Genomic DNA, 27,762 nt, shown 5'->3' on the forward strand with positions numbered 1-27,762 from the left:
CCGGCAAACACACATGCACACACACAGCCTGTTCTTGTTGTGGAGTCAGAGGGAACACACTGACCTAATTTCCCCCAGTTAGCTCGCCTCGTTGGGGACCAACGTTCCTCTCCACCCGTTTCCCCCAACTGAGCCTATCAGAGCACTCACTCACTGTGTCTCTGTCTCTCTATCATTCTGTGCCCTCCATCTGTTTAAGTCTGTATACATGCTTACGGATAAAATTAGCAGCATAATGTAGAGTTGTATTGTTCACACGGTACTGAACAGAAAACTTACCATGCAACCTGCAGTGTTTTACCCTTAGCAGTGATTCCTTTGCTAAATAGAGAGTAACAGAAAGAAAGATTGGCCTGCAGTTATACACAGTAAGAGAGAAAACCACCTGAAACAACAGCTAGTTTCAGTCTGTCAATCCCCTGCATACTGCAGCTCCAAATCACAACTCAGTGCAAGGGTCAATCAATTCTGATGTAATGCTGGCAGGAGAGGTGGGTGGAGATGGCAATGCTGGTCACCCCTGGGTCTCTGGTGCTTTCCAGGGCCTTTTCCTGTGCTGAGGGGGCTGGGATGTGTCTGCGTCTGTGCACGACCAAGCGCGTGCGTGCAAGTGTGAAAGAGAGGCCCCTGGCTACTGCAGCCCGAGTGCACATGTTAGGGTTTTCTGTGGCCAGACGTGCCCTGGGTCACCTCGAATCTCACAGGCACACACACATGCACACACACAATCAACATGCTCCCTCCTTTATGGAAATCATAAATGTCAGCTTCCTGACAGGCCGGCGTTGCAATATGATTGGTTAATCTGCGTTGATGTTGGTGTCAGTCAGATTTGACTGCAGTCCCATTGGTGGTCTGGGTCAAATGTATGTGTTTCCCACAGACACGTAAGAGAGAGAGAGAGAGAAAGAGAGAGAGAGAGAGAGAGAGAGAGACAGAGAGAGAGAGAGAGACAGAGAGAGAGGCAGAGGGGTGGTCAGATAAAGAAAAATGACAGGAATTATATGTGAGAGCGTATGAGTGGCTGCATGTGATTCGTGCATGTGGTGTGTGTGCGTTTATGTGTGGGAATGAGAGCCAGGCCAGAGGTGACACTTCCTTCACGCTCTTCTTTTATAATCTGTAATCACTTGCTCCCCAGTCTGACATGAACATCTAAAAAAGATGGCAAAAGTCAACAAACATCTTCCTAAGAATTTAAAAGTGGATGGCGAGGGCTTTTTACATTCATATAAATACTGGCTAATGCACTGTAGCACAAACATACACTAATGCACTGTGCCCTGTGCAAATAAATATGAACTTTAGAAAAAACCCTCTCTGACAGGTTGATATAATAATGTAACCGACAAGTAAATTATTGATGTTATCAGTAAAGTATGGGCTTTTTTCCAAGCCCCATCAAAGCACTGTCTTCTTTGATTGATATTTGGATAAGTGTTTGATCCTTTATTGGAAAAAAAAATGTGATGCATGGAGCGTTTTTGTGAGCAATATTCTTAGTTGCTTTAGTATTATATAATCAGGACATGTTATTGCTGTTTTGCACAAGGCCAGAGAGATCTATGGAAAATATCCACGACTATTTTTTCAATTAATTTCTTTTTTTTCCAGTCTAATCCTGATTGATTGTGACATGAGTGATACAAGAGATGCAGATGTCAGGTCTGCTCTGTGACGCTGGATGGCATGTCTAGTCATGTCTTGGCACAGAGAAACTTTTTCGGTGCTTTCTTTTTTCTTTGTCCATCACTCACTTAATTGCTCTCCACATATTAGACATAACTAGTCTCTCTGGCTCATAATTATTTCCTCTCTCCCTCTTACTCTCTCCCATTAATTCTGTCTTTATCTCACTTTCTCTGCCTCTAATTTTCTCTATCTTTCCCTCTCCATCCTTTCCTCATTCTCTCTCTGTCTCTATCTCTCTGGTGACAATGTCCTGCAGTTATGAGGCAAGGTCAGAGAAGTGAAATCCATTTAAATACTGATGCAACTCTCTGGAGGCCTATACTCAGCCTCTGCAGCACTCCTCCCTGAACGCCTCACCCAAATTGATGAATGGATAGCTCTTCTGAGAACATTTATTATTTGTCCTGCATTAATCATTGAGTGTGTTACACATTCACTGGCACTATGTTTTGTGTATTTTCTCAATGCCCTGAAAAAGTTTATGGAGAAAAACAACCTGTTCTTCATTGTTAAGGACTGCACTGTAGTGGTGGTAGCTGTGTGTGCCTGGGAAGTCCCTGTGTGTTTGTTGATCCCAGGTGCATCTGCATTTGAAATGTTTCCACCCTAGTTTATGGCGCACCAAGGGACCTGCCATTTCCATTTTTAATCCCCATCTCGTGTTAAGTCAGACGCTCCATAAAAACGCCACATGTTGCATTGCAATGAAACGGCTACCTCACGTATACATCTAAACTATTCCAAGGTGTGAGAGGAGGCCAGAACACATTTTTGCAGGAGGGATATGTTTGGCCAGTGTGATAGTCACAAAACTGCTTGATTGCCCATCAAATCAGTGTTGGCTAAATGGACAGCCATACAACTACCATGACATCCACAGCCATGTCATGCTTACATTTCCCACATTTGCCTTTCATTTTCTATCACTATACTTATATTACAATGACAATGTCTATCTAGTTATTTTTCCTTTACTTATTTTAATATATAATACTAACCCATAAAGACCCAGTTCCCAAATGAATTATTCTCTCTACTTACAGTAATCTTTCTTAAGTAATTAATCAACATGTATTGTAATATTATCATCTTTATTTTGTGTTTTTTCAGTGTAAATCATGTATTTTCATATATCTAACTCACTGATCATGTAAATGTTCGTAAAAGCTCAGATTAACCCATAAAGACCCAAACAACCACTGGCGACCAAAACCATCTACTCATCTAAAATGTTTAATAACTTCTAATCCAATAAACCTATTAATCCATGTCAATATTTGGTGTGAAATACAGTTATTCATCTTTTCCTGGTCCAATCCAACCAATCCAATCCAATTTTACTTGTAAAGCACTTTAAAACAACTGCAGTGGACCAAAGTGCTGTACAGAAGAAAAATTAAAACCAAAATAGATGTATAAAATACAGAATAGATTTAAAGACACAGAAACTGTACAAAAACAAACAAAAAAAGTGCTATACAGAAGAATGAATAAAACCCAAATAAAAAGAATAAAATACAAGAAATGTCATCAGATATGACCCATTTGGACGTTCAGAGGCTCCGTAGTTACTGTGGAAACACCATCCTCTTCCACAACATTGATTCACCAGTAAAACCCATGGAGTTGGATCAATGACAGTGGATGGACATACTGGGTTTATGTTCAGTTAATGATAGAATTGTTGAAAAAAATCGCATTTTCTTTATTTTTCCCTGTTTTCGATATTATGACCATTAACTTTTATCTGAACTTTTATGAACATCTACATGATCAGTGAATTAAATATCGGAAAATACAACATTTTTATCAAAATACAGAGAATAATATTATAATAAATTGTAATAAATCACTTAAGAAAGGTAAAATAAAGAGAAAAAGTGCTGCAAAAGTCACACTGGGTTAAAGTTGATGGTTATAAAATTAAAAATAGATAAAACTGAAGAAAAAGGTACTTTTTCAGTCAGATCTATCAGTAACTGAACATAAACATAAGTATCTCCATCCACTATCATTGATCAAACTCCATGAGTTTTACTAGTCAATCAATGTTGTAGAAGATGACAGTGTTTCCACAGTCACTATGGAGCCTCTGAACGTCCAAATGGGTCATATCTGATGACCATGAAAAGATGAATAACTGCATTTTTCACTAATTATTTATATGTATTGATAGGATTAGTGGATCAACAGGTAGTAAACCGTTTACATCAAGGTCACCGGTTGATGTTTCTGTCTTCATGGGTTAAGAATACACCATTATATTATAGCATAAACACAACAAGCAGCATCTGTGAGCTTGTGGGTCTGCCTCTTTTGCATCTTACGCACTGTGTAGGATCATTGAATATATTAAATGATCAACAGCTTAGCGCACTCGTAGCTTTTTCCATGGGCTTTAACCGCTTTGCTGCCTGTGAGCACCTCCTTCACATTGTAAAAATGAGCAGCCAACTATTAGTCAAACAAGGATTCCTAATTAGTGGGAACATATTTTATATTGCCTCTGATTATGCTCTACTTTACTCCCTGTCAGCTGCAAATAATTCTGATCATTTGCTGGTGCATTGTTACACTATTTTAATTATAGGATGATGGACTCCATTCCTGCAGCTGACTCACTCTTCCATTATTCTCTTTTAACTACATCCCAAATACCTGCCACTGTGCTCCCATTTTGTCAATGAAACCCGTTTAAGTGTATTTTTGCTTGTCCAGGGCCTCTTTAAAAACTCAGCTTATAAAGCCCCCAAATGGTATGGTAATTGTTCCTGGAACAAATAAAATTAAAAATAACAAGAAAGAGAGAGAGGGCTGAGAGTGTAAATCTGAAGCTTTTTTTGTATACTTTTGTGATTATTCAATATAAATAAAACCACTCACAAGATAATATAAAAATGACTCAATTATCTAAAAGCCTCGCAGGCTTGAAGTCCTGTTCTGTTCACGTTGTGTTTTTAAGCACACACACAATCAAGGTACTTTGGAAAATGATACCAGCACAGATTGTTTCTTTACACATCTTGTGGGAGTGGGTTTCTTTGTAATTTTCGTTTTCGCAGGTTTTATAAGTTCCTACATTATATTTTTGCCCTACATTTGTTTCTGTGCCAGTCATTACACATAAGCACGCTTCTGTGTAACTGTTTTAACCCTGTAACGCCAAACATATCATATTTGATACAAGAGTTCTGAAGCCCTCTACATGATCAGTGTGTATATTTTTTAAAAAACCTGATATATATAATTAGATACATACAATACACAGATAATCCATCAGGGGTGAGGAATTTGTGCACCAGAGGCCTTTCCAGTGACACTACAAAATTGTCATTAATGAGAAAGGAGGCAGAACTTTGCCAATTTTGAAAAGGAATGGCCAATTTGTTAAACATGTTTGTGCTATATTATGTTTTTGTTTGTTCAAAAATAATATTTGAGAATTGAGACCCAATGTATCAAATATGATACAAAATTGAAACTCATACATGGAAATTGATATTTTAAAAAAAAAATATTTTTGGTTGTTCAGAAGGACCAATAAAGGCTCCAGTTTCAAAGACCTCGTATTTTCTGTCAGTGATTTAATGATTAAGGCTTTACAGGGATAAACAAACAGTTAAAGCTGAGAGGGAGAATGGCTGTAAAACCAAACGGGTACCTATAGACTGTAACTTGTGCTTTGAAAGAGCAAAAAGCTAAACAAATCATAATGAGTTATTAATGGTTAAATAAAAGTTAAATTTAAAAAATGCTACAAAAAAGATGTTACAAATCATAGATTGATCTTGTATAGGTTATTTAAGCCACAATTCTCCTTCTTTAAATATGTTTTTTGATCATATCTGCACAAATAAGATGCTTGCATGAACATTTTTGGAGTTTTTTCACATGGAATATACTTGCCTGATATATTTGTTTTGGTTTTGCATTACAGATTCATCACTATCCAGCAATTATTCTTCTTACTATTATTATCATTCTCATCATTTTTTTTTAAAACAATGAACATTTTATCTTACCACAGCCACCTCTGTGCAGACAGATGTTGGCAAAATCGGTTTCACTTTTTTGCCACCTAATTTCAAAACATACTTTCACAACCGAAAACAAATGCATTATCAGATGAAATGTAAACAAAGATGCGGTATCTCTAGTCTTATCTCTTGACACCTCAGATAATCACAGTTCCATAATCACCACAGCACTAGTGCAACTGGGCGACTAAGAAAACAATCACGTTATCTGTCAATCTTTAAAATCTATTTTCACACTGTATCTTTGATTCTTTATTTACCCCACAGCAAACCATTCTTTTAGTATGCAGGGTAAAATGTGTGGCTTTGCTGCAATTATAACAATGCCGGTGGCCCAAATAAGAAAGTGACAGAAAATAACTTAATCCTCAAAAGAAAAGGATAAGTCCAATGCTTTAAGTGGCCTTAGACTGGGGGGTTTAAGCCACCGGGGCTATTCAGAGAGATTCAGAGGGTTACCTTTACTGTCCTCAGCCCCGGAGTATTCTCACTATAAATCTGCTATTTAAAATGTAACACCCCACTGTATCCCCCTACTTCCTCACCCCTCCATCTCTCATTACCCATGCCGTCTTAAAGGTTTAATACTTGTCTGCACTTGCCATTCATTTAGTGCTATTTTTAAGACTACATCTCACATTTGTTGTCATGCCGTGCACTGTTAAGGGACTCAGCCTTGGAAAACCAGTCCAGGAGATGGGTCCTGCTCCAACACTTGACAGATATATGCTAGTTAAATCTGATTTACAGGCCTTGGCACACTTTGGCATGGTTTAAAGAGTATGATGGGCCCTTTTACAATGCGCTTTGATGACAGTGGAATGAACAACAAACATATTCAAAGTGAAAAAAAAAAAAATGAGGCAACAGCTTCTGGCCCAGATTTCACAAAAACATATAAAGTACAATTAAAATGTTGTGTTTTGTGCCAATGCATGCCTGTTGAAATGGTTAGTTTCATCCGCGCGTTGCAACGCCACATGCTATCACTCGTTCAAGGGACAAGCTGTGATATTGGAATGAAACATCCTTCTTTCCTGCATGATGAAAAGCCCACACCTCCACCCCCCCTGCCTTTTCCTCTTTTTCTGTATTGTACTTTTGTAATTGGAGGTGCCATAATGAAATCAATTCAGTGGTGATAACAGATTTCACATCATGTTACCAGATTCCTTTGGAAGAGGCCGCCACGTGAAGGCATCTAAAAATACTCCTCTTTCATGCATCATCAATATCTTCATTATATGAAAGATGGGCGTCAGGTTGTATTTGCTGTTTTCCTTTAATACCACTTGACAGGGTAGCATCTTGCCTGTGTCCGTGACACACTGCTTTTTTGTCTACTCCGTAATTCCACTTTTGCAGACACGCGGATTGCAGTTTTATTCTACGCAGTGAAGCAAGTCGTGATAAAGCTTAGAACTGAATGGAAGGGCATTGTCAAAATTATAATAGCAAAGCAGAGAAACACATTTTCTTGTGCATTATCCTCTTTTTGTTTGTCTAATTCTGTATCAACAGACACTTGACACTGAAACCGAACCATTTTGAGCATCATGCAGGCACAGCAAAACTTCTTATTGATAACATCGACATCATATATTTATTATACAGTGCTCTGAAAAACTCTTAGGCCAACATTAGGTTTGTATAATGAGCACAGTCTGTGTATTAAAATTCAAGCTAGATATACAGTCATGGAAAAAATTATTAGACCATCAAAAGTCAGCAAAAATAATAGTTATGCAATCAAATACTAACTCCTGTGTGTATCATGTGACTAAAACAGACAGAAAAGAAAACATGGAATGCCTAAAAGCACTGTTTTTGGCAGTACAATGCCATAGATGTTGATGTAAGAACTGAAGTGATTTTGGTTATTATCAAGAAAACCATGGAAAATGTCTAGATATCAGCTCTGAAATTAAACTCTTATGAGCTATTTTTGTTGTTATTATTATATTTGTCCAAACAAATGTACTTTTAGTTGTACCAGGCATTAAAATGAACGAGAAATTGAAGAAAACAAGGGTGGTCTAATAATTTTTTCCACGACTGTATGTGAACAACAGTAAAAACAGCTTTTATAAACCACATTGGTAGTATTTAGTGTGACCTCCCTTGACATTTAACATGTCTTTAATCCTTTTGTTCAGACAATATGAGATTCATTGCATTAATTGTCCGATTCCTTATACCAGGTTTTAATCAACATATGTCAGATGTGTCTGTTTGTGCTGCCTCTCATCATGGGGTCAGGGGTCGGTCGCACAAAAATAGTGACTTTAACCTTTAGAACTCATTTAGTTCAGTTTTATTGTTATTCTTTTAATGCTGTGCACATCTTTCCTTTATTTGTTGTATCTAAAGAAAACACAGTGAGAAATAAATATGTATGCTCATTTCAACCCTGCAAAAACAACAGATCTAAATGTGGCCTAAGACATTTGCGCAGTACTGTATCTAAAATGCAAAATGACTCCTCTATTCTGTGCAGAAATTAGTTAAAAATACACTGCAATAAAAAAAAAAAAGCAGTATAATTCTCTCTATTTAGTTTCTTTTGACCTGAAAATATAAATTTGTTGGTCTAATAGAGGAAATATGCAATATGTACGGTACCTGTACATGCTGAACACATGCTGACCTGTGACTGGCCTTTTTTTTTTTTAACTGATGTTTATCCCCTCTGTCTGATATTATTTCAGCCATATTTATCAGCCTAAACTGTTGCCTGAACACTTTCTGAATGTATCCAAAGTTCTCCCATATGTACTGTTTTCTATCCTTACACTGTTTGTGTGTGCATCCTCTAAAAAAAAAACAAAACTAGACAACTTCAAATAATTTAACACTTCAGAGAGTGCACCCACCCACCTCACCGGAAAAGCAAATGTTGATCCCTTTCATTATAAATGTAACTGGTCATGTGTTTATAATTCAACAGCAACAGAAGCAGGGAAGAAGATACAGCTCTGCATTTTGATGCAAGTCTAGCCTAATTATTTGGAGAGAGGACGGAAAGTAATACAATTGATTTTTTTTTTACTCATTTCTCGTCTTTAGGCAATGTTATCATTTTCCCTTGGTACACACTACAAAGTGAATTCCAACTGTGCTCTGGGACACAGTGGTGAGACACAGGGACGTCCACAGGCAAAGGCCTTAAGCCACACTCTGTGATGCTAACTGCAGCTCCACTGTATCCACTGACTTTAGCGTCGGTCTAATTACTGCCAGCTACACAATAGGGGTCATCCGTCTACTTTACTTGACACGAGAAAACAATAATAGATGCATGAGTGTATTTTATTACTGTGCAGGCTAATTTGCATTGTATTCCTTTTGCACACACCCTGTATGCCATTTGAATGTGTTATGTATGAAGTTCATTTTCAGCCTGTTCTAACAAATTTTGGATTTGTCTCACCTACGTTCCTTTCCTTTTCTCTCTTTTCCCCTCTTCCTATCTGCTCTCATCTCCACTGCTCCATCTGTGCCCTCTATATGAAAGGGAATAGCTGAGCAGGCCTGACAAAGGGCGGCACAGAGGAGGCAGAGGTGCTGAGGGAAGCTGAGCACTGCTGGAAGGGATTTCTATCTGTTTGTGAGTGTGTGTGTGTGTGTGTGTGTGAGAGAGAGCCTTGTTCTTCTATCCTGGTGGGGACTTAAATCTGAATTCACACTGACCCATGGGGACTTAGGTCACCAATGGGACAAAAAAAAAAATTAGATCCTAAGGGGTAGAACCTGCTGTTTGAGGGTTAAGATTTGGTTTTAAGGTTAGGGGTACAAGTACTTTAAGGGCTAGGGAATGCATTATGTCAATGAGTGACTGAGATATAGAAGCATTTGTGAGTGTGTGAATATAATAAGTATTAGTTTTAATAAATTTCCATAGCGATAAAATGTACTGTATTTGACTAATCATAGTGCGGACCCATTTGAATACCGTATATTTGAAGAAAAGAGTATGAAAAAAGTCAGGCTGTGTTAAGTCACCTTTACATGTGTGTTATAACTGCTGAGGTCTGCAAAAATTAAGTACAACATATATTCAGATGTCCTCCTAAAGCCCTTAAATAACCTTTCTTTACTTAAGCTGTCACATTATGTGCAGCCTCACTGATACCCCTAAAGCTGAAATAAAATAATTTTACCTTTACTCATGAAATGATTGTGACTATGGGATTTTTTTCTTGATAGATGAAGTGTAACTGGGACACTTTAACTTAGTAACTTAGTAACTCAGTATGTAATCATTGTACCTGGTCATAGGTCATGACTGAAGTGTATAAATAGGAATAAAAAGAGGAATGTGTCAGAAAACTAAATTATTTGAACTTTATGGGTAATAGTGTATATAATCACCCTGTGAGTTCAAATGACTGATAACGTATGGAAAAATGCAAAAGAATTTGATCCAGGACATTTGAAGTTGGAGGACGACACACTTACAGTTAATATTGGTTTTAGATGAGTGAAATAAAAAGTGCATGTCGATCTCCTGATGTCTAAAAACAGATCAGCACCGAGAAGACCTGGTCCCATCTCCTCACGTCTGTCCGGCCGAACCCGCCTGGCTCTTCGCATGCTGCCCTCCGAGCTGGGCCTGCCGTTGCTGTGGCAACAACAACAGCATAGTAGCTGGCGTGGCTCCGTTCGGCAGCTCGGCCTCATTATGCTGCTTCTGGCTTTGATGTGGTTTGTGAGGCTCTACCTGCATTACTGCAGCCAGTGGCTCTACCTCCAGGCCATAGCAGTTCCTGTCAACAAGTGAGTTTGCTTCCTTTGATATCACCCTGCACACACACATGCACACACACATGCACACACACACACACACACACACACACATTCGGATGGGGGGAGTGTATGGATACACATGCAGAGAGAACTACATAGACACTTTTTTAGTTCATGCATTGATGCTGACATAGATTGCTGAGGCACATAGCTAAATTCCAGATGTACCTACACAAGTTCGACGTGAAGACATGCGTACATACAAGCTCATGTGTACATACAAAACACGTCTGTAATGAAATGGGAAAAAGAGTGGGGTAGGGAGAAGAGGAGTGAATAGAATAGGAGTGTGTGGGGTGTTTTTAGTGTGTGCTTGCACATGCACATTGGATAATGTACACACCCAAATCATCTGTTTGGAATCCCCCATTAACATTTTAACAAGACTCTCTCAATATTAGCAGACCATTGCTGGGGGAGTTTGTTGATTTCACCACACTGCTTTAAGTCCCAAAAGGCTACATTACTTGGAAGGAATTTATTGTTATTATTTGGTACACAGCATTGATAAACAGCAATAAGACACCACAGAACTGTTAAATCACATCTCCATGGCATATGGTGCTGATTTAATTCATTACAATAAAAAGAGCTGGCTGCAAACATGCATACAAGCAGCTTTTTATGATTATAACACGGGGGTGCAAACATCACACGTTAAATCATGGAAAGTGATAGAGGAGGGGGGGGGGGGGGGTAAAAAAAGAAAAAAAAAAGTGGTTGAATGAAAAAAAGGATGGTCCGGCGAGGCTGATAGGAGGTGAAAAAACAAAAATGCAAAAACAGAGGGGGTCAGCGTCAGATGACAACTTCCACATGTCCGAATGTGCTGCTTTCCCTCCGAGCATTTCTCTCTCCATGCACTGGCCAGAGCTGGTGCTGCCCAGTGAGAGAGGGCGAGCGAGAGACCAAGACTGACAGTTAGAATGGCTGGTAGGTGACAAGGCTCCCTCCTCTCCTTTTTCTATCTCAGCCTTTATATTCTTTTGTTTCTCTGTCTTTTTCTACCTTCTCCTTGACCATAACTCACCCAGCGGACAGTAAAGTGGGCCCAAGAGCATCACAGTCCCTGCACCCAGCAGGCTTGTGGTATTTTAACACTCACTTGTTCCTTAATTTTTCTTTCTTTTACTCACATTGACACATCAGTTCTAGTTGATGGCCAATGATGACTTCAAGACTTTAACCTAATCTGAACCTAGAATATATACTTATCTTTGAACTCTTTCACCCTCAGAGACCTAGAACCAATTTTGTGCTACTTTACCTTTACTAGATCATTTAGTTTTTCTGTATTATTATTATTATTATTATTATTTTTGCAGTGTCAGTCAGATTTATGAGAACCTCAGTTACATCTGGTTCATTTTAAGCTGTAATTTTACATTTGCTTTGTCTGAGAATGAATGAATTTATGAGAAAAAATACTGTTTATTTTAATATATGTTACCTGTAGGTACTATGTTTGAACATACAGGAGATGTTTGTCTAAATTTAATGTCTCCTAAGCAGGTTACAGCCATTTATTGACTCAAACTGACAAATGATGATGACTTATTTCTGCACAAACTCAGGACCTACACACATTCCCTATAGAATGTCTTTATGTCCAGATAAGATCTATGTAGCAGTAGCTGTGAAACTGCACATCACCTGACATTTTATGACATTTTAGCCACAGATGGTGTCAGTTCTTGAGGGTTAACTGCTTAGTAGTTTAATGTACAGGTAATTCACATAGATAATCTTTTGTTTTGTTTTTTTGTGAAAATTTCTTCAGACAAAACACCAAATGAGCCTCTTCTGTCAGCTTAATGGACGGAATCTATGAGATGCTGGACCTTCAGAGCAAATCAGATGGGAATTAATGAGCAAAAACTGGGCCTCCCCCACTCCCACCACTGGCTTTACCTCCTCTTGACTGATGGGAAGATTAAGAAACTCATGAGGCTTGCTGTAAATGGAGAACTGAACTTGTGATAGGGAGGCTTTAAAAACTTAAGATATGTAGCTGCGTAGGTGTTAATGGTGCTAGTTTTAGCACCTGTCACTTTGATTTCTGAACTTTTGTTATTGATTTAATATATTTACAGATCATCATGCCTGATTTGTTATCTATCAATAGTTTGGGGCTGCTCAAAAGAGTTATATCAGCAATATTACGTTAACTCGTTCAACTAATTAGAAAGTAAATTGCTAGAACCACTTATTCTTTTGCTGCTGACTATAGACACATAAACGCATATTGACACATGCACATCACCAGTCTCCCCTTCCTCTCCCACCAGATTCCAGTTCCATGCACACACGGTGGACCTCATATACCAGAGTTCTTTGCTCCACACCCGCGAGGAGCTGGCTATGGTGGTGGTGGGTCCCCTGACCTTGAACGCAGTAACGTTCCTGCTGGTTCTGATCAGATGGGGCTGTCAACAGATATTTGGCTCACTCCCTTCCTTCACGTCAAAGTTTATCATGGCTCAGGGAGTGTGGACAGTCCTCGACCCCCTGGCAGTCTTTGCAGTGGACGCCGTCCTCGGGGTAAGTCACTTAAAAATAACTTGGACACTTGTGCACTTTAAATAGGAGTTCACTTTATCTTGGCAAAGTGACTTTAGATTACAAAAAAAAGGGGGAGGGGAGAGGGTGAGAAAGAAAATGTGCAAGGTTAGATGGGTGTCTTTTTTGGCAGTGGGTTGAATTTTGTCAGTGCAGGAGACTGAAATGATTTCAACTGTTCACACTCCAGAAGATACAGTATCTTAATCAAATACTCATATATTGATACTTTAAACTGGGTTGTTGCTTCTGACTGAACAGACTTTTAACTTTGACAAAAACAATGTTGCCCATAAAGTTGGAATAAAAGACAATGTGATTTACTCTTGATAAAGTGTGACTGGAACTCCGTATGTGATCATATCTGGTCAAAGATCATTACTGATTGGTATAAATAGGAATAAAAAGAGAAATGTGTCTAAAAAATGATTCCAGCTTCACAGGCAACAGTGTAATTAAAAAAATCATACTTCCATGATCATATATCATCATGTAACCTTTTGTATTAAAAGTTACAGTTATCAATAGAATGCATACATGAACCATGGCCCCACAGTCATCAAGCAAATGCTCTATGTTGTGATATAAAAATAAGATAAAAAGACTCAACTCTTGCACTGCAAAAATCAAAATCTTACCAAGTATATTTTTCTCATTTCTCGTCAAAATATCTCCTCACACTTAAAATAAGACATAATCACCTAAAGAGTAACTTGTAAGTTAGATATAAGAACTTATTTTTTGACAATAGATCTTGAAAATCTTATTTCAAGAAATTTTACCAAGATAATTTTCACTCGTTCCATTGGATAGATTAGATTTTTTTGCTTAATTCAATATTTTTTTTGCTTAATTCAAGCAAAAAAATCTGCCAATGGACCAAGTGAAAATTATCTTGGTAAAATTTCTTGAAATAAGATTTTCAAGATCTATTGTCTAAAAATAAGTCCTTATATCCCACTTACAAGTTACTCTTTAGGTGATTATGTGTTATTTTAAGTTTGATGAGATATTTTGACTAGAAATGAGAAAAATACATTTGGTAAGATTTTGATTTTTGCAGTGTGTACCAAATTTCATGAAAATCAATGCAGTCGTTCCACACATATAAATAAAACAACAAACAGATGCAATAAAACAAAGTCTCCTTGGTGAAAGTAAGAATGAATCTAAACTTGCAGACGACATCGTCAGAATAAAACCAACTGAACAGTGAAACTGAATACATTTTACATTGATACATCTGAGCTGAACACTTATTTTGTGGAGATCTGTGTGTATAACGTCCTCCTGTTTCATTTTTGGGTTCCACAGCGTCTCACCTACAGCCCAGAAACACCAGTGGGTGATGCTGCCAAGCTCTACTGGCACTTCTACCGGGCGGACCAATCAGGTGCAGCGGGGGTAATCATCACTCTGTTCCTTTATGCAGTCCTTACCCTTCTCTCCATCACCATCCTGTCCATTTACCTGCTCAGGTAAGACACATACTTCTGTTGAATTTTTATCAAGTCGAACTGAAGTGTGAAAAAACATAACTGCGTGTGTTTTTTTTCTGCTGAATACATATTTGCAGTGTTCAGAATACTTAAAGATACTTAAATGTCGTTTTATTTAAGCAGGGATTTTATTATTTAACCTGGTACTTTGTGTAGCAAAACCCAAAATGACCTTGTCTGTGTGATTCTGTATTTGACAAAAAGAAATGTGATTCGGCACTAAAAACATCACAAAAGTAAAAATAACAAAAACAAAAACAAGGAGTATCATAAATGCACACACAAATAGAATGTGTTATGGTTTTTTATCAGGTCTGTTCTTGTGTTTTATTGTTTTTTCATCCCTTTTTGCTTTATTTCTGTCCTTTCTGGTGGTGATCGCAATCCTGTCAATGCACAGAAGGGAAATTCAGACTGTATAAGCAGGGAATTATCATTTGGGGATTATTAAACTGATGCAGTCTGTAGGATCAGTCAACTCATAGAAAACCAAGACCCTTTCTTAACCACTTTGGCCTTCACCGGCCTCCAGTTGTCAAACACCCGTTCAGAAATAACTCTAAACCTTCCACCCCTGCAGCATCGTGCGTTCAACTCTATCCGCAATTTCTTTCCTTCCTGTGTCCAGAAAAGCACAAAACAACTGAAAATGAAAACAAATGTTGATTTAATCCATTTTGATTTTATAGTCGCAAGGAATTACTTATGCACTTATGCATCAACCTCACACAACTACACACCAGCGATGTCTCTCTCACACACATGCACACACAATGAGTTGTCAGAGACGAAAGCAGAAGTACACACAGTCGTCTTTTTGAACATACCATACTCAGCAATTGGTTGGAAAATTGAAAGCGTTTCTAATTCAAAAGTTAGATGTGTTTTGATTCAGCGTGAACGTGTAACCCCCTTACATTATCCGATTAGGCTGAATGTTTTGCATGGTTGGTATCACTGCAGGTTTCATACATATTGAAATGGACTGCGTATACATGGTGGTGAACACACATACTCTATCTTAATGCACTGTGTGTTCCACTCGTGTCTTGCAGATTGAGGTCAGCCATGCTGAAGAATTTTGTTGCTTGGTCTGTATTGTGATTTACCACCTCAGTTTAGCAGTTCTTTCAATGGTGAGCCTTTATCTATAGCCTCAATGGAGCTGTTAAAAGCTTCCTCAAAGATGGGCACCAACATGGGAACAGGGAAAACAAAACACAAGTGTAACTGCAAAATTTTACTGCCACTGTTCGAAATGTAAGGAGGCTTAAGCATTCACTGCAGAAGTACTGATTCTGAAGAAGACTACTACTTTTAATTTAATAGGACATCATTTTTTTGCAGAATGAAAGTAAAAATGCAGAAGGGCGGGTGATAAATTACTGAATAATGTAACTCAGTATTCATTCAAGGTGTGTTCTCCCACCCTCATATAAAACCAAATTCCATTAACGGCTCAAAATGTAAGAAAACCCTTATTGAATTAATCAGTTTGAGATTGGCGGCCGAGGAGAGGGTGCCATCTAATTTCAGTAAGCGGGACGCTTATCGGGCTTCAGCTAAATGGACAATATTAAAACAGCAGCCGGGAATAATGACTTCTGCCACTCAACCGCCACACGGGTTTGTATTGAATGTAGGCCATGAGGCTGAAGCAAGGCTGATAATTTTATGGGTTACAGTTTCCTATTGGCTGCAAGGAAGGGGCTCTGACACAGAGCGTGACCTATTTCTAAAAAAATGCCTGGGGCTATATGTATAGATAGAATGGACTGTTATCCTTTTTTAATTACATTTTAGTCAGCCTTTATTCACTGGCTTCAAAAATACATATCAGTGATGTGTTTTACACCTCTGTCCTCTGTGAAATTTTACAGACACAGTGATGTAACTTTGATTGTGACACTGTTACATTAAAATCATTATATACTTCAGGAAAAATGAATGTACTAGTATATGCATATATGTGTAATCGTTATTGTTTTGGGCATATTTGGGCAGTACGTGGGTGTCTGTGGGTGGTTATTTACTACACAAGTTTACATGTTTATAATAGTTTTTTTATAGAATATAAAAGGTCAGAAGGTCATGCTCCATTGTCCAGTCATATATTGATCACCTTTTTCAGGAAACTGTCAGTGATTGGCTGTTCCATTTGTCAACGCACATCTGTTGTATAAGATTAGAAGTTGAATACAGCAGGTTTCTCCTTCACAATAAATCAAAATAACATGCAAACATTTAGGAAATTATGTTAAATTACTAAAGGTTTATGTTTATCTGATGCCCCACAGAATACTCTGCCTCCCTACATATCATCCATTGTCATTATTGCATGAATATTTAGTTAAAATGCATTCCATAAGGTGAGAAAATCCTATACTTAAGAGATACAGATGAGAGCTTTATCATCTAGGTCACACCCCAGATTCTTACATTCAGGGTACTTCCAACGATAAGGAAATGAGCTTCTTTTAAAGCACAGAGATGCAAAGATGGTGAAATCATCCAAGAGAGAGACAGCATAAATGAATGAGAAGCGCATTTCAAGTGTAGGATGAAAATGAATGCATGCTATTCCTGTGTCTGAGGTCAAGATTCTACAAACATCTCTCTCCCAAGAGCGATAGGGAATGATGCTGAGTTCAAAGCTCCATACCCGCTTCTTGTATAAATCCCTGTCTCCTTGATGTTGGTTTTATTTGAGAGTTGATTACCCTCTGACAGGCTAGAATCTCTGTGGAAGGGCACAAGGTCTGCGGTTTTTGATGGTCAGCCAAGGCATTTGTTTACAGACATGGTGATTCTTTTTGGGGGCTGGCTGCATGCACCCTTGTATGGCAAAAGAAAAATAACACTTTGGTGATGTGTGCTCATCTGGAGGTATGAATCAATATGCCTTCTGCTGTGCAGAATGTTTTCTTGTGACTCAGACCAGTCTCTGCAGACACATCTGCAACCAGCACGTCCATTGTGTCTGCCATCTTTGAAGCTCAGCATTAAAACTGAATATCCCAGGATCTGACTCCCACACATTAACAGATGTACAACCACGCAGACACAAGCCAAACACAGACATAGCTACAGTCAGCTTGTGTTAACAAAGTGCTTCCCACTCACATGCCAATTTGTTTGATTCCGTTTGCTCTTTCTTTGTATTGGAATTGATTTGTTCGACTTTTATAGAGTGTTATACTGCAAATACATTTTGTAAAATCAATAACAGTTGCATAATTCTTTACCATATGGATGCAATCTGTGATCCAAGTCAACCAAAACAAGGACACCATGCTGTTTGACACATAAGTACCACAGTGCTACTTCTATTTGCTGTTATCACCTCAGAAGTGTCTTATCACTTCTTCTCTTACATCATGCCCCTCAGATTCCACAATGATGGGCGCATGTTGGACATCTTTCAGCGACTCACAGCCAGTGAGGGGACTTACTTTGTGCCTCAAGACATGGAGCTGTCCAATCAGGAACTGAGCTACATTGTCAAGAAGGCAGAGCAGTGGAGGGGCTTCAACGGAGAGAGGCGAAAGGTAAGTGACTCTCCACTCCACTCCTGATATCTCTCCAGACAATAGTGTTCTCCTTTTTTCTGTTTAATTGGGCTAATGGCTGTTTTCTTAATGTGAGAGTGAGCCAAAAGGTCACTCATACTCATTTGTTAGATATATCTGTGTAAAGCAAAGTTGTTGTCTGTAAGCCCATGGGATGTCTGAAATAGTGTAAGGCCTGCTTGAGGAAGACGACTGTGGTACTATGAGGTACATTTAATGGCAACCATCATAGTAACAACTGTTCGTCATTACAACATTCAATTTGATCATATTAACAATGATATTAAGTCCAAAAGGATGCATAAAACACATTCATTTTATATCATTAAATTTCTTTAGTTACATTTGACAAAGCTGAGAATTCATCTCAGAGGTCTTTACTTTCATTCTAATTAGTACAAGATAATTACCAAAACAGAAACTCAGCTAGTGGGGTGCCTGATTAGTCTGTGGAAACCAATTTCCGAAGATATTTCATTAAAGAAAGACTGCTCAATCAACACGCATACTCACATGCACGTTCTGATGCTATACCGGGCCTTCGTTTCCAGTGTATGGACAACTTGGTGTCAGGGAGTGCAGGATTCCAGTTTGCATAAATGTATGCCCCTATGAAATTACTGTCGCTGGGGAGAGGCTGTCGCATGTTTGACAGCCAGGCGTAGGTCGATGGCGATGACACAGGGAGGGGCAGTGCATTAGTACCCAGCCTACACCCGTTCTAAAGTCTCTGCATAATGATTGAAAATGTGACTTGTTGAGATAAGGGAAATGGAACGCAGCGATCAAACTGCAGCCCCTTTAATTTAGTCTGTACAATTTGTTAGTGGCACACATCGCTCGATGTTCTCCATGTTCATTAACTTCCCTGCTCTTTGCCTGCACAAGTTCATATGGCTATAGTGGGATAAAAATGAAACCAGAGACTCCAGTAGATTCACTTCCCTGGTAGAAGATCAGCTGGTTTTCAACAAATTATGTTGGATTATGTTTTACATAGAAATAAAGACTTTTTTTTTTTTTTTTAAATGCTCAAAGTAGTTTATAATAATTGAAAGAATCCACAAATTTTAATGTGATTGTGGAGTCAATTTATGACTCTGTTATCCAGATACAAATAACACATGAACAATATATGCTGTGGAATTTGTGCAAATATCAAAACATACAAGATAGAATATTGTATCATCACTGTAATGAGAAAATGATTGCGCTTCATCTGCTGTTAGTTCATATTCTACTCTGTCACAAGCTTTATTGTATATTATTACATAGAAATCTTGAATTGAAATGCTTGAAATATATTTGTGTTCTGTGTTTAACCTATATAATCTGAGGTCAAGAAGAACTAAATGTTATGAAAGACAAAATGACACTATTCAAAGAGGGCATATCTATTTTACTCGTAATGGTTGTAAAATCTAACATTAAAATTTAAATCATGGCATTTCCTCTGTTAAATTACAAATTAAAGGCCCTTTTTTAACACCTGCCTTGTAAGATTCACTTCCTTGGTAGAAGATCAGCTGGTTTTCAAGAAATCATGTTGGATTGTGTTTTTACAAAGAAATAAAGACACATATTTTTTAAAAAAAATGCTCAAAGTAGTTTATAATAATTGAAAGAATCCACAAATTTTAATGTGATCGTGGAGCCAATTTATGACTCTTTTATCCAGATACAAATAATAAATCAACAATATATCCTGTGGAGTCTGTGCAAATATCAAAACATACAAGATAGAATATTGTATCATCACTGTAATGAGAAAATGATTGCACTTCATCTGCTGTTAGTTCATATTCCACTGTGTCACAAGCTTTATTGTATATTATTACACATAGAAATCTTGAATTGAAATGTGTGAAATATGTTTGTGTCCTGTGTGCAACCTAAATAATCTGAGGTCAAGAAGAACTAAATGTTATGAAAGACAAAATGACACCATTCAAAGAAAGCATACCTATTTTACTCGATTACGGTTGTAAAATCTAACATTAAAGTTTAAATCATGGCTTTTGCTCTGTTTTGAATTACAAATTAAAGGCCCTTTTTTAACACCTGTCTTGTAAGCTTTAATGAACTGCAGCCCCTGATCGGAGAGGTGCTGCACGACCGTTAATGGCATGGTGATGGACCTGTTTATTGGAAGAAAATTGAACCTCCCAATGTTTGGAGACTTTGAAAGAAATTACACCCCTAAAGTTTGTGATTAAGAAAATGCTTCATTTAGCCGCTGATGGCCTCTTGCTGTGGTGGTACGGCTAAATCATCCTTGCATTACCGCATATCTCCCACCACAGCAACAATTACAGCATACTTCATATTGTTCCTAATTTGGTGTTATTAAACTGATGAAATGCTAACACGTTAACACTTTCCCCGGCATGATGAAAATTTAGGGTTATTGCATTTTATGATTTTTACATTATTCAAGCAGGCCATTTTTCATCAAAATAAGATGGGCTTTGCCATTATTTCATAATTATTGTAACAATTTCTCCTGTGAAAAGGGTCACTTTCCAAACTCAGCAAAGACATATCCCTATTAGACTAATTTGCCTACATGCAAATTTTTGTCATTTTTCCCTCATTAAGTATTTATCATAGACAGGAAAAAATATATTCATGAAGGCGAGCAAAGGAGCAGCCCGACAGAGCTGAAACTAATATTTTGCAACTCTAATGATTTTTTGCATCCTTAATTGGATAGAATAAGGTTGATATGATTAGGTCAGGATGTAGTGTTTTTCATTAAAAATACATTTCAGAAACTGTATTCCAAATGTGCCCTTGCAATTAAATAATGAATCTGACGCATTCCTTATTACGGACCCAATTAATATCAGAGGCAAGGGCGTAATTTTAATAACAGTGGGCCACGAGGCCTTCATTAGCTGAGTGAGAGAAAGGAGGGATGAGGAGAAAGAAAACAAGGCATTCTCAGGAACAGCAGCGGTCTAATATTGAGCCAATTTTAGTAAGTTATTGAGCAGTATACTCTTAAAAGGATCAACATCTCAGACATGGGGCATACAGGTAATAACTTTTGTTGTACCCTTATTTGTTGTATGTCAGTCGGTACATAGTGCAACTGAAAATGCAATATCATTTAGGAAATCATAAGTGGAATTCTTTAAAGGTAAATCTGGGGAGGCTGTAACAAATACACCCGATGGGGATGTTGGGTAGGTGGCTTATAATGTGCTTAGATGTGTCCAAAAAGCTCCAATAAGCACAAGTTAGATGTCTGGTAGTCATTTAATTTGCGCTGAGGTAATGTGCATTACATGTGGTACCTCAGAGTTTCAAATAACTACTAGAAACAAGCTCTGCAATTCTTCCCCACACACATCTACACCTGTGAATCATCTCTTATTGCTGTTTATACCAAGGAATTCTAAAGGGCAAATCAGGTGAAACGAAATGAAAGATACTTGTAATCAATTAGACTAAAAGTTTCTAAATGTGCTGTGCTGTAACTTGTAACTCAGAAAAACCTAAGACTGACACTCAATCTCCCTGCAGCACTCAAACAATAAAAAAAGAATCCACATTCAATAACCAACCTGCAAATGGCCTATTATTATCAAACTTGTAATTTTCACAAGGCGGTCATAAAACATAATCTATTTTTTACTTTCTCACCAATTAACTTTATATTATAGATTTCTCCATGCCATATGATTATTTGAGTTGCTTCAAGGTTTAAATATTACTCTGGGGTTAAGATGTCAGCAGTGCAGCTTACTGGCTAAGCAAAATGGGTGAATGAGCCAAGGACCTATCTACCTGTGTGCTCTTTAATTTGATCTCAGGAAGGAAGGAAAAAGAATGAGTTTCCGTCAGAGGCCATTACCCTCAAGTGTTGTGGATAACAGCTGAGAAAGTGGGTGGTAGTTCACCCATCAATTATACCAATTTTCATAATTGGAATTATTTAAGACTTTGTCCCTCTTTGCATTTACACAGTCATCATATCTGTCATGCTTGCTGTTGTTTCATACATACAGAAATTGTTTGGATTCTTTTTTAAATGCTAGCTTAACAAGTAAGACCTATTATTCCTCAATGACAAGCTTTTTTTTTCTGCTAAATAGCTGAGTAATAACAGTACTGAGACAAAGACATGTGGGTCATGTCAGTGTAAGGTTAAAAATATGCAGAAAGATGTTCATTTCAGGTGGTTTCAGTATAGTTTAGCATGGACGCTAAGAACCCCAGTGCAAAACGCTGATTTAAAGTTGACATGTACTGACAAACTAGAGCAGCTGGCACTGTAAATGACACAAGAAGAGGAAAATTTGTACAAAATATCACAAACAAATAAAAACCTTTGTGTGCCTAGCGCTTTCAATGCGATCCTGCTCTGAGCTAGTGAGAGTGCTAGCATGCTCATACTAGTATTTCAGTAATGAGCCCCATTAATTATGTAAAGGCAGTGATGCAGATGGACCTAATTAATTGTCTCCCGTCACCCCCTTGATTACTGTACCTGGAAGGGAGGTGTTAATTTCTGTAATACTTAAGCAGGTATGCAAACTGTTTTGTCAGAGCCACAGCATTGACAATGACAGAGTAGAGCACCCTGCTGCAAAGCTCCTTTGCTGTTAAGTCACCAAAAGGAAACTTTCCCAGTGGTGGTGGTGACATTGTGATAATTGAAGGAGAGAGAGAGAGTTAAAAGAAACAGGGAAGGGGGAAGAGAGGAAAAGGGGGGGTTGTGCGGTGGCCCTGGAGATGTTTTCGCAACCTGATTGCATCAACATTTGCGTACCTTTGCGCCGTTTGTCTCCGTATGTCTAGGTAATGGGTTACCAGCGGGTGAGTTTGGGAACACCCAAGGTGCTTTACAACAGCCGTGTGGATGGTGGGGAGCAAACCTGTTGAGAGTCAATCAGCGTAGACTGGAGTGGTAATGATAACCTCAGTGTGGCTGTTAATCATAGAAAGACAGGGATGTGTTTTCCATCTGCAGCAGTGACATGATGGTGCCACCTTAAAAAATCCTACCAAATCCTTGTCAATCCCTCAATAGGTTTTCACACTCACAACACAGTGAGCTTAAAGAATTTTGGTGATTATTACAAAACTTGGAGTGTCAAAGGAAAAAAAAAAGATATAGATACAGTACAAATTAAAAAGATTAGATATTCACTGGGAAACTACTTTTTAAGTAACAACCACTCACTTGGAAACTAGTGGAGAATCCATCAGTCGTGCTGTGAAAATAGTACAGTAAAGTGAGTATGAGGTCACCTGAGAAGCAAAGCTGAGCTCAACAGAAATAAGTAGAGGCTCTGGAAAGAAAGGTAGACATAGAGGGCAGTAGGCCGTGACAAGATACACAGGAACCGCTGTCACATAACAATAGAACCCTCAGCTCCAGGACAGGAACCCATAACAGCAACACAGGAACACCAGGAGATGGGGGCAGAAGCTGAGTGCTTTAGTGGCAAAAGAGGGGTCGTCTGAGTCAGAGGGCATCTGTGGTCTATGTTGTGTGGGGTCACCAGAGTGCTGCAACTCCCAGCCTCACTAAAAGGTGCGGTCAGTGTGTGTGCAGTTATGTACATACTTGCGTGCAGTCATAAACTCTGCTGTATGTGCATGAATACACGCCTGTTTACATACATACAGTGTATATACAGTATCTATAGTGTGAATACAGGCACACATGAAAGTGTGCATGCAAAGCTTTCTGTGTGCCTGTGCACGTCACATTAGAGTGGCTTCTTCAATTACAGCGGATGGGTTTTTTTCTGTCTCTCTCTCTCTCTCTCTCTCTCTCTCTCTCTCTCTCTCTCTCTCTCTCTCTCTCCCTCTTTTTTTTTTTTTTTGTGGACAGCGCTGAAGGCCCCAATAGCCTGAGGCAATAGCAGGCAGGCAGGCAAGGACAGGAGCGATGTAGCAGCAAGCACAGCATCCACAGTCACAGCATTAGGAAGCTCAATATGAGATATGACTGCAAAGGCTACATGCCTGTGTTCCTGAAAAGGTCACAGACTTTGCTGGGCAGTAATGTGTGAAAGCAGTGTACAGACCTTAAAAAAAGACAAGAAAAAAAAAAAAAGATGAAGCTCAAACGCATGTACACTTAGTTAGCTTCACACATAGTCGATTGCATGGGTGTACTGTGCACACGGTATAAACATCCATGCAGAATAAGTCAGTGTTTTCTAATATACTACGAACACTCAGTTTATGCAAAATGCTTCCCTGTGTTGTGATGACAGTACTGTTGAATATCACAGTCCTGTTTGATGGTTTTAACCTTTTGTAACCAAAAAATGAAAATATGTCTAACACATACTTTAACACATAAGCATCTACTTTCTCTGATGACTTCAATTTTAAGTAAATGAGATATTTTGAGAAGTATTGCATGCAGATGTTTTGTTCAGGAGCTTGGTATACACACTCCAACAGTTTTAACTTTGTTTTGAGACACACAGGAGGTTCTTTTTTCTTTTGTCTCTTTACGCAAGTATTTGTTACCTGCTGATGGGATATGGCTTTCTCTGAAGGTACAGATGATGTTAAAAACAACATATTTTAAAATGTATGTTGAGAACACAGTGACAAGATCCCAAGTTAACAATCTGGAGTTTTATTTCTCTAGAGTTTGCTGTGACTTATTTAGAAATCACTAAATTACATCAAAATTACCATTATTTTTTGTATTTATTTTGCTGTTATTGATTTTAACCAAGTTGTCTTACCACCAATCTCCACTGACTTGTGGTGTCTTCTATATTGAGGGAGATCTATTATTATCTCTGTCTACGTAGTGATCTTGTACAAAAACTCAAATACTGAACTTTGTATCTTTTTAAGCGAAGGCTAATGTTCCAGTAGTACTGAGAGAAAAAGGAGTTAGTGTTCTGGTATGAACTCATTGGTGTGAACAGTTTAATTACAGGGAGTGTCAGCCCCATTGCTTAATGTGTCCCTCACAATTAATCCAGAAGGAGGATGTCATTATCTACCAATGACTGGGCCTGGGCAGAGTTTTCAGTCAGAGGAAAAGGAGGGAGGGAAGGAAAGTGTAAAACCGAAATCGAGTCAAAATAAGGAAGTGCCTTCGCAGAGCTGCACTGTAGGGTCAATATACTACAGGATCTAGATAAAGAAAATATTGTACTCTCAAAAAATTTTAGAAATGTATATCTTATTAATCCATCAATGAGGAAGAGCTTTTTGACTTTTTGATGATTCATATGAAGCATCTCCTGTCAGCTGTCAAAACATCTCCATCTGGAAGAGGCTAAATTGACTCCAGGTTTTCACCGCCTTTAAAAGATTTTTTTTCTGTCTTACTCTCGTCATCCTCAACGTCCTCTCATTTCTCCTCCATCAAGCCAAGTCCTCAGGAGTCCTGGCGTGTTCCTTTGCCGTACCATAATGTGAAACAGAAGGCATCAAATTAGACTGTTTAAGAGTGAGAAAACATTTCTGCGCACAGAAAAATGAAAATTAACACTACTCATCTTACCTCTGTCCCAGGGGTTTTGTGACCGCAGCACCTGACTTAGATCTAGTTGCATGTGTAGAAATCATTACTGGATTAACCCATAAAGACCCAGTGTTACTTTTGTGGCAGTTCTAAAATGAATTTTTCTCTATATTTAATATTTTTTAAATTATTTATCACCACTTATTCTAATATTATTCTCTGTATGTAGCATTTTTCCAGTGAAAATTGTGTATTTTCCTATATTCAATTTACTAATCATGTAGATGTTCATAAAAGCTCAAATTAAAGTTTAGGCTTATTGTATCAGAATGAGAGGAAACTGAAAAAGGGGACTTTTTCAGCAAAGATATTAATAGCTGAACATAAAAAGTGTCTCCATCCACTGTCATTTATCAAACTCCATTGGTTTTACTGATAATCAGTGTTGTCGAAGATGATGATGTTTCCACATTCACTACGGAGCCTCTGAACATCCTGAAAAGATGACAAACTGCATTTTACACCAATTATTTACATGTATAGATAGGGTTAGTGGATCAGCAGGTATTAAACATTTTAGATCAGTAGATGACTTTGGTCACCAGTTGCTGTTTGGGTCTTTATTTACAGTAATCTTCAGAGTTGAGTTAATTATGTCAGTGAAAAACAAGTTAGAAGCCACTTTCCGTACATACACAGTCCACGTTGTAACGCATCCTCACATACACATACAAACATTCATAAACACCCTCTGACTCCACCGAGGTTTTACAGCTTGAACTTGACAGATCTGATCCTTTGTGACTGTCTGTTGTTAGTCACTTCTTTTCCCTTCTCCTCCTTCCTTTCCTTTAAAGAGTTTGACCTTGGCTGGTTCCTGCGGCCCGGAGGGGATGAGGAAGGTCTGGTGATTGTGACAGGTGTCGCGTCTTAACAGCCCCACATGACATCCCGAGGAGAGATAGACATTTGGAGGTTTTTTTTTTTTCATAAGGGTTTCACTCATAACCTTAAAGAGACAGTGTGTGTATGTGTGTGTGTGCACAAGTACAGTATCTATGCAAGAGAACACGTGTGTACGTCTTACCACTGATCCTCAGCTCTCATTTCGGTTATTGGCTTGGATACTTATCACCTCCAGCCTCCAAGGCCTGATTAGGTTGAAGCTACTCCAAAGTCAAATTTTGGATATCAAAGGCAATGCTCAACTTTGGCATCTGTCTGCAGCATCTTAATATGAAGCCTGGTCCGCTGAAGTGTTGAGTTTTGAGCATGATGTCTTAAAATATGAGCTGTGTGCACTTCAAGTAAGAGAAAAATGTTTTCCCAACACAGAAGGATTAACCTGGAGAAGGCAGTGCACTAATTTGGTGGAAAGTACAGGTAGTGTAATTAGTGCAGCCTGTAAAAATTGCAGGTAAATGTTCTCTAGAACAAACCTGGAAAAGTAATCTCCTTAAGGCCCACCGTGAGTCAGATATGGTCTGGAAGTAAAAGATGGGCTGCTATCTGAGTTGTTTACTATAGGCTGGGAGTAGGCTTTATATTTTGCAAAGAAGATTAGTAACAGTGAATTATGCATATCTTATTTTCTGGATTATCTCAGGCACTCAGAGATACTATCTCACTGGATAATCTCTTTTAAAGTCGTTCAGTTTATTCTGACTGTAAATATAGTCATTGTTGCTTGTTGATTTTTTTTTCTCGAAGTCCAATTTGGTTTGTGCTAGTTTTAGACGTGTATTATAGCACTTTACCATGATTACTCAAGTTGAAATATTTATAGATAGCGATCTTTGTTTTATAGACGCAGTAATGAGCGGAGGGTGGACTGAAGCCACTCTAGCGTACTAGGCATTTTGTCACTGTGTGTGCATTTGCGCATATGGGTGTGTTCCTGCATGCAAATACGAATGGGTGGCCTGTCTTGTCCAGTGGTGCATTTAACCAGACATAGACCTTTGCTTCAGCCAAATCAGGCCCAACGCAGACAGTGTGCATCCATGCCATTTTCAAGCTGCTCCAATTATATCTGCTGACCGTCTACATATTGGCCAAATTTACAATAATAGCATATCTATTTCCATCCTAATGGTTGACATTGCTTGGCTTATCCATGCATGTATGTCGGTGGTCTTTTATGC

The 27,762-nt window shown here is 38.3% G+C and overlaps 1 protein-coding gene across 1 annotated transcript in view; it reads left to right on the plus strand.

The window, feature by feature from the left end:
* Positions 1–27,762, plus strand: part of ofcc1 (orofacial cleft 1 candidate 1) — an 81,454-nt gene that overhangs the window by 39,872 nt on the left and 13,820 nt on the right. Inside the window, exons 18-21 of the mRNA XM_030123941.1 lie at positions 10,254–10,505; positions 12,824–13,076; positions 14,409–14,572; positions 17,982–18,141. Coding sequence (XP_029979801.1) covers positions 10,254–10,505; positions 12,824–13,076; positions 14,409–14,572; positions 17,982–18,141 — 829 coding nt within the window. The remainder of the gene's footprint in view (positions 1–10,253; positions 10,506–12,823; positions 13,077–14,408; positions 14,573–17,981; positions 18,142–27,762) is intronic.

The sequence above is a fragment of the Sphaeramia orbicularis genome, chromosome 20, assembly GCF_902148855.1.
Source record: "Sphaeramia orbicularis chromosome 20, fSphaOr1.1, whole genome shotgun sequence".
Classification (NCBI taxonomy): domain Eukaryota; kingdom Metazoa; phylum Chordata; class Actinopteri; order Kurtiformes; family Apogonidae; genus Sphaeramia; species Sphaeramia orbicularis.